The sequence below is a fragment of the Mugil cephalus genome, chromosome 14 (assembly GCF_022458985.1).
Source record: "Mugil cephalus isolate CIBA_MC_2020 chromosome 14, CIBA_Mcephalus_1.1, whole genome shotgun sequence".
In the NCBI taxonomy this organism is placed as follows: Eukaryota; Metazoa; Chordata; class Actinopteri; order Mugiliformes; family Mugilidae; genus Mugil; species Mugil cephalus.
In genome coordinates this window covers 23,673,230-23,683,449 of record NC_061783.1, presented here as the reverse complement: position 1 = coordinate 23,683,449, position 10,220 = coordinate 23,673,230, and the positions used below count along the sequence as shown (strand labels likewise).

Below are 10,220 nucleotides of genomic sequence, written 5' to 3'. Positions count from 1 at the left end.
CGAGACATTTCTACTGTGGATCTTTTTTCATGTGATTCCTGCTCTGTAGACGGACTTGGTGCCATGTTTTATTTACCGACTACATTTTGTTTTCTCACAGACATGAAGGGCTACGATCGTTCTCAGAGCAGCAGCAGCAGCAGCAGCATCGACTCTGGTGTCTCTGGTGAGTATCCATCAACGCAGAGGATAATCTACATGAACCAGAGCGTTAAGGAAAGATAAAGATGATGACATTCTCCACGTCTCATCATAACTACATATAAATAACCCTGGTATTCATTTCTCTAGTCAATGGCAACACAAAGGACAAAGAGGCTGAGAGTCTCCTGGATGGAAATGTGCAAGTCTGAAGTCTCCAGGAATATTTCATCAGAAACATGGAATCCATCCATCAGTAGCAGGAGACTGAGACTAAAGTATTTTCTAATCGTCTTCAAACCTCAAAGTGACATTTTAGATGAACTTTTTTGAATCAGGAGCGTTTGATCAGAGCGAGCTGGAAGAAATGAGACTTTAAAGAGTCAGAGTGGATGTTTACTGGAGCTGCTCCAACCAAACAGCGTTAGAGTTCAGGAGAAATAAGCTAAACTAGTGGAGAAGCACTTTATATTTCAATCTAAATCTAATAATATGTTTAAATAATTGGACACTAGAACTCCTGTTTGAAGACAGAAATGATGAAGGTGATGATGAAGGTGTTTGAATGTAAAATCATTTTAAAGTAGAGGAAATCTGCAAGAACTCTGAAAGAGTTTTAAGTGTTAACTAACACACTAGAGCCGCTGCCTGTGTTATTGTTTAATGTCTGGGTTCAGGTCTAGTTCCTGGAGTCGAGATGAATCTGAAAACATGTCAAGAGTCAGTTTGTGGATGTGTCAGTTTAAGTTACTGCACTATTGAGTCACGAAGGACAAAAATCTCCAAAAAACTTTATAAAACTACCAAACATTCAATCATCCTGAGGATTTTAACCTGTTAAACTTAGAGTCCCTGTTTATGGAAATAAATAAATAAAAATCGCTATTTTCCATGAAACTAATATTGGGGGGTTGGGGCGTTTCTTTCAGGTCAGGCCTGGATATGACCAGGATTATCTAAAATATTGACTTCATTCGTAGTTTTTGTGTAGAAACAGATTTAAAATTTGCTTCTAAAAATGTCCCATTGACTTCCATCATAAACACATATTTTAATCTCTGCTCAACAACACAAACACAAAAACCATGACATTTTATACGTAGCCCGATTACAGGGAAGTAGCTCATTTTACTTTTACATTTTACACTAAAAATGACAAATATGACCATTTGTCTCCAAAATGATTTCTTTAAGTCGTGGCTGAGAGATTAAAACATGTGGTTATAATGGGAGTGAATGGGACATTTTTAGTGGTAAACTTTAAATCTGATGCTACAGAAAAACTAATAATGAAATCAAGCACTATTTTAGATAATGTTGGTCATGATCTGAACACACTAGTTTTATCCTCAGACTGTTGGATCATGCGGTAGTTTTACAAAGTGCTGAAGTGGAATGAAGGCAGTGGATTGTTTTCACAGTGTTGTGTTGAGCCACTAAAATGTATTTATATTATTTGTTTCAAACTTTGTACCGAGACTTTGTTACAATAACTTTGTGAACACGTGCACTAACCGCTAAAATAATTCCAGATGAAGAGGAAACTTTTGCCTTAAAGGACAAAGGTGGAGCCAGACAGTGTTAGAGTGGAGGAGAAATTACATAAACTACAGATGTCACACTACCTGATGTGATGAAACATTAACTACAAGCTACAAACTAAAAACTAGAAATCCTGTTTGAGGACAGAAGTGATGAAGAAGGTGTTTGTGTTTTTATTTTGTTGTTGATGTTGTTTTTGAGAAAGTGTAAATGTACCTGGAGATTCAGGAAGATTCAGACTGAAAAACAAACGCCTCATGTGTTTTAGTTCAGACTGACACAGAAATCTGACCTGACACTATAAATGTTCTCTATTGCTTTAAGTTTTAACTTTAACCACCATGTAGTATTACCTGTAGTATTACCTGTAGTATTATCTGTAGTATTATCTGTGATTAACAGCCTGAACAGATTTGAGTGTTGCACTACATTTATTCAAGTTTTATCATGAAAAGCTTTTTGCCTTAAGTTGATTTTTTTTGTGTTTGTTTCATTTTATCTCTGGGCTTTTCTCCACTTCTTTCATGAGAAGAACTGAGAACTGAGCTTAGTTGTATTAAACATTATGAATAAAAGTGTTATAGATATGTTATGAAGTATTATATGATGACTTGAGACAGAAGTGATGAGTATGAAATACCTGGAGCTTCTGTCTATAATCTGTTCAAGTCTAACTGTTGTTTATTCTTCATGTCAGTGAAAATAAACAGCGATGAGTTCCAGTTTCTCTGCCTCATATTTTCTGGTATAATCCTGGTCCAGTCAACTTTATCTCCTACGTGTTTGTTTCTGAAATAAACTCATTAAGATGGTTTATATCCTTTCTCTACATCCTATTCTTAGTTATTTTGTGCTCATTTTCATTTTATTTATCTATTTTGTGTATTAAGAGTTTCCAGACAGGACACATGTTTAATAGTTAGTTTTGTTGATGGCATTATTATCATGTAGTTTTATCTGAGGTTCCAGTGTTTGACCTCTCAGGGCCACCGTACTCGACACTTTTTACATTAGAAAAACTTTTCCAGTGAGTATTTTAACAGGGTGAGGGTCGAGTATTTCTACCCAGTAATATTGGTGTAAGTACTGTTATAAATGGTCTGAATATTTTAAATGCGCTGTGGTTAAATCCCAGCCACGGATCTTCTGTTTACCTTCGACTGAGTCAACCCTGCGCTCATCTAATCTGCCTAGCAACAGCAAACTGATAATCTGATTGGCTGCTGCCAGTGTGACGTTTCATTATTTGTTCCTACAAACTATAGACTGTAAAATTAATGTATAATGACTAGAATATGTACAGTCAATTGTTGAACGTAATTATTTATTTTTAAAATATATATATATATATATATTATATATATATATATATAATATATATATAATATATATATAATATATTTTTTTTAAATATCTATCAGTATTTAGTAGGTTTTAACGCCGATGGGACGTTACCATGATGGGACTTTTTAAGGAATCATGTAAATCTAAACTTCTTCACTGCCCTCAACTAAACTACATAAGTCCTCTACCATAAGCTTAACAAATCTTTATACTCTTTATGGTTTCGTACTGTCCGCATGAAACATTAGTCATCGTAGATTTTGGATATTGAGAAATACTGCTGGCGACATTTGTGCTCAACGATAAACAGAAAAAAAAAGAAAAATATTTTTAAAAAGTCGGTGCTAGCTGTTACCGCGCAGATGCTCAAAATAACAGAGGGCTCTGATGTCTCATGAAACCAGGAAGTGGGACAGTTCTTCGGATAAAAAAAAAGTTTTGATTAGGATATATTCAGTCCAATGAGCTTAAACTTTACAATGAGAATAGAATCCACTTTATTTTCTAAATGTTCCTGCTGGTGTTTGTAGTTCTTCTGGGGACAGTAGTGACGGTAAACAGCGGTAAGTCACTGTTTTTATGAACCTTTGATTGAGAGTCGAGTTAAAAACGAAAGGAAATCACCTGTTACCTGTTGAACATTTAAAGTAGTTTTAGTTGAATTAGTTGTTGTAGGTGACTCCTTTGTTGAGTTTTTAGTCATGTAAACTGGTTCATGTTTAGTGTCGTTGACTGTGATAGAAGTTCATTCATTCATTCATTCTGAAAAGGGCATAAATAATAAATCTTGCAGCCTCCATGTTAGTGGATTAGACAAAACTAAAACGTCACACACATTTTTATCAAAGATGGTTTCTGTTATTTTAAGTGGTTAATATAAAGTTAAAGTATGTTCAAATGAAGTTTCATTTTAGTTGTTTGACAGGGAGTTCACTCAGCAGTCCCAAAGGAATAATTCAATAAATAACTAATAACTCATTAAAGTACAATTTTAAATTCAGATATATGAGTATAAGTATTCAGACCTTTTACTTCTATCAAATCCACAATTTAATGAATAGTTGTTAACGGTAAAATTCCTGCATCCTTAACGTTAATTCGTCACAGAACAGAGGCCAGTCTGAAATTCTAGAAATTCGAAAATAAAATTAAAAAATATCATGCTGCTACGTAGCCTCCCTCCAAACATCACCTCATCTTCTCTGCTTCCAGATCAACCTGAGGTCAACGTGTTTGCAAAGAACAAAGATGAGACCCACGTTGTTTATGTGTGTGAGGTCAAAGCCTTCAACACATCAGACATCGTCCTGAACATCAAGAAGAATCACTGTGTTCTGACTGAAGAGGACGGAGTGAAGACGTCAGGAGTTCAACCGTTTATAAGTCACACCTTCCAGAGGAGAGACCATGTGGAGATTCCTCAGTCTGACCAGTTTAACTACAGCTGTGAAGTCATTCAAGCTGCGTCCCGCTTTCGTGTGAGAAGGTTTCAGGTGAGAACGTTTTTATTGTCTTTATTGTTTTTTATATTGAGTTTCTTTCTTTTAGATTATAATTCATACATATAGTTTGTCCAGCAGATCCCCGTCATTATTAGTCCTGATGTGTAAAATGTATTTTTTGGCGGGAATAGAACAGAAGAAGAAGTTTCCACAGGCTCCTCCTCCAGCGTGAAGCGTAGGGGCGGGCGATATGACGATATTAAATCGGGACCGATTACAACGTGAAGACGATATGTCAAACTGCAGAGATCGTGGGATCGTCGAGGGCACATTCTATAAATTGCAGATCTATGCTGATGCACCGTCGCACCAGACGTAATACGTCGTCAACCTGACCGACCAATCATAGCGATGTGACGGACAGTACCGCGCTTTCTTACCCGCCTCCTTGTTTATGTGTGTAGCGGTAGCCGCATGGAGCCATGGCTGGAAGACAAACGGAGTTGGTCACTATAAAAAAATCCACCTCCATTACATGGAATTGGTTTGGATTTTCAGGCAAATGTTTTGTGAAGAGTTTGCACAGAGCAGGCTCGCACGTCGGGTGGCAACACGACGAACCTGTTCAATCATTTGAAGAGGAAACAGCGAGGGGCCCGGGGCACCGGCACCGCAGGCGGAGGCAGCAGCTAGTGTAAGACCAAAACAGTCAACATTAACACAGGCATTTAACCAAGACACTCCGTATGACAAGTCAAGCAAGCGAAAAGCAGTTACCTTTTATCTTGCAAAAGATCAGGTACGTTCAACACGGTAGACAATGAGGGGTTCAAACGACCCTGCTTAAAGTAGTTGACCCCCGGTTGAGCTGCCCAACCGAAAATACTTCTCCAACACGGCCATGCCACGTCTCTACTCTGAATGCCGAGAAAATATTGTCTGTTTTTCTTTTTTTCAATTTAAGATCGTGATAAAATCGAAATCGTGATTTTATTTTAAAAAATCGTGACATGATGTTTTTGCCATATCGCCCACCCCTAGTGAAGCGTTTAGGGAACAACGTAAATCTGAGCCCTAAAAATAACCAATAATAACTAATTCTGTTTGTTTTTTTATAGTGTACTTTTAGATCAGACATGGACATTTACTGGCAGTCACAAACACAAATAATTAAGGGTTAATACCAGTGGCTGCAGTGGGTATACTGTCTATACTCTAACTCACCCGTGTAGGTGTATACGTGTGGGTGATTGAGTGAGGAGGTTGTATCAATGAAAATGTAGAAGTAGCTGTCAGAGCCCGGTCATGTTCAGTAAATGCTGCGAGAAGATAAATGAAGCATGTGTTTCTAGTTCTAGGATCAACAGTATGTGTCTCTTTCTGCTTCCAGCTCCTCCTGAAGTGTTCTTGTTTGCGAGAAACGCCAAAGTTGAGACCAACGTCATTTTGATGTGCCTGGCCACAGGCTTCTACCCAAAAGACATCGTCCTCAATATCAGGAGGAACGGCCGAATTCTAACCAGAGAGGACGGAGTGGTGACCTCAGACGTTCGTCCAAATGAAGACGACCACTTCCAGAGAAGAGACTATGTGGAGATTAAAAGATCAGACAAGTCTGATTACAGCTGTGAAGTCATTCATGATGCATCTCACATGAATGTGAAGAATTCCTGGGGTAAGAATATTGGTTTAATCTGGTTGGACTGAAGTGAGTGAGATGATTGTAACTAGAGAACAGGTAGAAGTTGTCTTCACATAGTCTCATCTGAGAATACTCTGACACTCTGGTTTAGTTTTGAAGCTCACATGTTTCTCTCCTTCACTAACCACTGATTTCACTTTGTTTAGTCGTAAAATTCAGTCTTTGCTGAGACTTTACATCCACATTTCACTAACACACACAAACTGATGGCAATGTTTTCTGGGTTTCAGATCATCAGCTTCCTCCTCCTCGCTCTGGTGGACTCAGCACTGCTGTCATCGGTGGTGGAGTGGGAGGAGTCCTGGTCCTGGTCCTGGTCCTGGTTGTGATGCTGGTGGTGGTTCTGAAGAAAAAAGGCATCATTGGTAAGTTCAGAGTTGTGTATCTTCACTGTGTTCAACAACATCAATGATTGTAGGTCCTGTAATCCAGAGTTGTCTGTAGTGTATTTACACCAAGATTCCACAGAATCTTTTCCTCCAGAAGAACAATGGAGTGAGTCTGTTATCAGAGCTCTGTTATTATTGGACTGTGGACAAGTACAAGTCCTTCAATACAACAACTTCTACCATCAACCATCACTTCATTCTCTCTGTTTGTTTACAGGAACTGCTGCTAATGAGGCTCCAGTAAACTACACCCCAGGTACGTCCTCTCTGTCCATTCTGTCCATTCTGTCCTTCCTGTTCTGAATGTTGTGTGTGTTGGTGTCTGTGCAGGACTGATTTAAAACATGTGGCTGATGTATTCTGGATTTTTTCTCCACCATCAAACTAACAATGTGTTGTCTGGACTCTCCTCCTGATCCAGACACATTTACTAGATCGGTAGCAGCTTAAACATCAGTCCAGTGTCCTTTCCCTCAGAGAAAGTGTTGATGCTGCCTTTTGTACTAATCCGGAGTTATGAGATGATCAGACACTCAGACGTGGACACTGGACAGAGGAGTCACTGAGTCAGTTTAAGAGTCAAGTGGATGTTTCTATCAGCAGATATCCAACACTGAATGTGTTCTGACATTTACTGACAATAAAATACTGAATGCTGACCTGATCCTTCAAGTTAGTCCTGCACAGGCTGCAGCGTTTTACAACCAACTTCACACACTGTTGTAGAAACATGAGACTGGAGGAAATAACTCACTTCATCTTCATCTTTATTACAGATAAAGTGAAGGTTAATGTCATCAGTTCACAAGGTCAGTGTTTTATTTCGTTTGTGATTCTGTTAATGTAAGGGTTATTTTATGAATGGTGGTGTTTTTGAGTTATTGTTTGTTGCAGTGATTATTTGGGTTTAATTTTACGAGACATTTCTACTGTGGATATTTTTTCATGTGATTCCTGCTCTGTAGACAGACTTGGTGCCATGTTTTATTTACCGACTACATTTGTTTTCTCACAGACATGAAGGGCTACGATCGTTCTCAGAGCAGCAGCAGCAGCAGCAGCAGCATCGACTCTGGTGTCTCTGGTGAGTATCCATCAACACAGAGGATAATCTACATGAACCAGAGCGTTAAGGAAAGATAAAGATGATGACATTCTCCACGTCTCATCATAACTACATATAAATAACCCTGGTATTCATTTCTCTAGTCAAGGACAAAGAGGCTGAGAGTCTCCTGAATGGAAATGTGCAAGTCTGAAGTCTCCAGGAATATTTCATCAGAAACATCGAATCCATCCATCAGTAGCAGGATCGTCTTCAAACCTCAAAGTGACATTTTAGATGAACTTTTTTGAATCAGGAGCGTTTGATCAGAGCGAGCTGGAAGAAATGAGACTTTAAAGAGTCAGAGTGGATGTTTACTGGAGCTGCTCCAACCAAACAGCGTTAGAGTTCAGGAGAAATAAGCTAAACTAGTGGAGAAGCACTTTATATTTCAATCTAAATCTAATAATATGTTTAAATAATTGGACACTAGAACTCCTGTTTGAGGACAGAAATGATGAAGGTGATGATGAAGGTGTTTGAATGTAAAATCATTTTAAAGTAGAAGAAATCTGCTCGCAGTTTTTTCATTAAGAAGAACTTTTCAGAAGTAAAAATGCACTGAAAGAAGAGGAAGAGTTTTAAGTATTAACTAACACACTAGAGCCGCTGCCTGTGTTATTGTGTAATGTCTGGGTTCAGGTTTGTGGATGTTTAAACCGTCAGGTGTCACTTTAATTTACTGCACAAAAATCTCCAAAAATTTTTTTGTTTTTGTTGTTTTTTTTTTTTGTATAAATCTCTGAAAGCATTTGGGACTTTACAAAACTACCAAACATTCATCATCCTGAGGATTTTAACCTGTTAAATGCAATTTAGGTTACTTAGAGTCACTGTTTACGGAAAAATAAATAAATAAATAAAAATTGCTATTTTCCATGAAACTAATATTGGGGGGTTGGGGCGTTTCTTTCAGGTCAGGCCTGGATATGACCAGGATTATCTAAAATATAGACTTCATTCGTAGTTTTGTGTAGAAACAGATTTAAAATTTGCTTCTAAAAATGTCCCATTGACTTCCATCATAAACACATATTTTAATCTCTGCTCAACAACACAACACAAAAACCATGACATTTTATACGTAGGCCCGATTACAGGAAGTAGCTCATTTTACTTTTACATTTTACACTAAAAATGACAAATATGACCATTTGTCTCCAAAATGATTTCTTTAAGTCGTGGCTGAGAGATTAAAACATGTGGTTATAATGGGAGTCAATGGGACATTTTTAGTGGTAAACTTTAAATCTGATGCTACACAAAAACTAATAATGAAATCAAGCACTATTTTAGATAATGTTGGTCCATGATCTGAACACACTAGTTTTATCCTCAGACTGTTGGATCATGCGGTAGTTTTACAAAGTGCTGAAGTGGAATGAAGGCAGTGGATTGTTTTCACAGTGTTGTGTTGAGCCACTAAAATGTATTTATATTATTTGTTTCAAACTTTGTACCGAGACTTTGTTACAAAAACTTTGTGAACACGTGCACTAACCGCTAAAATAATTCCAGATGAAGAGGAAACTTTTGCCTTAAAGGACAAAGATGGAGCTGTTAGAGCCAGACAGTGTTAGAGTGGAGGAGAAATTACATAAAATACAGATGTCACACTACCTGATGTGATGAAACATTAACTAAAAGCTACAAACTAAAAACTAGAAATCCTGTTTGAGGACAGAAGTGATGAAGAAGGTGTTTGTGTTTTTATTTTGTTGTTGATGTTGTTTTTGAGAAAGTGTAAATGTACCTGGAGATTCAGGAAGATTCAGACTGAAAAACAAACGCCTCATGTTTTTTAGTTCAGACTGACAGAGAAATCTGACCTGACACTATAAATGTTCTCTATTGCTTTAAGTTTTAACTTTAACCACCATGTAGAATTACCTGTAGTATTACCTGTAGTATTACCTGTAGTATTATCTGTGATAACAGCCTGAACAGATTTGAGTGTTGCACTACATTTATTCAAGTTTTATCATGAAAAGCTTTTTGCCTTAAGTTGATTTTTTTTGTGTTTGTTTTCATTTTATCTCTGGCTTTTCTCCACTTCTTTCATGAGAAGAACTGAGAACTGAGCTTAGTTGTATTAAACATTATGAATAAAAGTGTTATAGATATGTTATGAAGTATTATATGATGACTTGAGACAGAAGTGATGAGTATGAAATACCTGGGCTTCTGTCTATAATCTGTTCAAGTCTAACTGTTGTTTATTCTTCATGTCAGTGAAAATAAACAGCGATGAGTTCCAGTTTCTCTGCCTCATATTTTCTGGTATAATCCTGGTCCAGTCAACTTTATCTCCTACGTGTTTGTTTCTGAAAATAAACTCATTAAGATGGTTTATATCCTTTCTCTACATCCTATACTTGGTTATTTTGTGCTCATTTTCATTTTATTTATCTATTTTGTGTATTAAGTTTTCCAGACAGGACACATGTTTAATAATTAGTTTTGTTGATGGCATTATTATCATGTAGTTTTATCTGAGGTTCCAGTGTTTGACCTCTCAGGGCCACCGTACTCGACACTTTTTACATTAGAAACAC

The 10,220-nt window shown here is 37.3% G+C and overlaps 3 protein-coding genes and 1 long non-coding RNA gene across 6 annotated transcripts in view; 3 read left to right on the top strand and 1 right to left on the bottom strand.

Annotated features, from left to right (window-relative positions):
- LOC125019927 (H-2 class I histocompatibility antigen, Q10 alpha chain-like) overlaps nt 1-10,220 on the bottom strand; it is a 175,597-nt gene that overhangs the window by 99,049 nt on the left and 66,328 nt on the right. The gene's annotated exons all lie outside the window — the stretch shown is intronic.
- LOC125019928 (H-2 class I histocompatibility antigen, Q10 alpha chain-like) overlaps nt 1-10,220 on the top strand; it is a 333,056-nt gene that overhangs the window by 296,916 nt on the left and 25,920 nt on the right. Inside the window, exons 9-12 of the mRNA XM_047605067.1 lie at nt 6,708-6,716; nt 7,335-7,369; nt 7,576-7,644; nt 7,770-7,870. Of these exons, the coding sequence (XP_047461023.1) occupies nt 6,708-6,716; nt 7,335-7,369; nt 7,576-7,644; nt 7,770-7,819 (163 nt within the window). The 3' untranslated portion in view covers nt 7,820-7,870. The remainder of the gene's footprint in view (nt 1-6,707; nt 6,717-7,334; nt 7,370-7,575; nt 7,645-7,769; nt 7,871-10,220) is intronic.
- LOC125019944 lies at nt 7-2,405 on the top strand. Its single transcript, XR_007114146.1, has 2 exons — nt 7-166; nt 292-2,405. It is a non-coding gene; the product is annotated as an uncharacterized LOC125019944 (long non-coding RNA).
- On the top strand, nt 5,751-6,771 carry LOC125019943 (H-2 class I histocompatibility antigen, alpha chain-like). Its single transcript, XM_047605097.1, has 2 exons — nt 5,751-6,144; nt 6,402-6,771. Exons 1-2 carry the CDS (start codon nt 5,775-5,777, stop codon nt 6,581-6,583), a joined length of 552 nt encoding a protein of 183 aa, XP_047461053.1. The 5' UTR covers nt 5,751-5,774; the 3' UTR covers nt 6,584-6,771.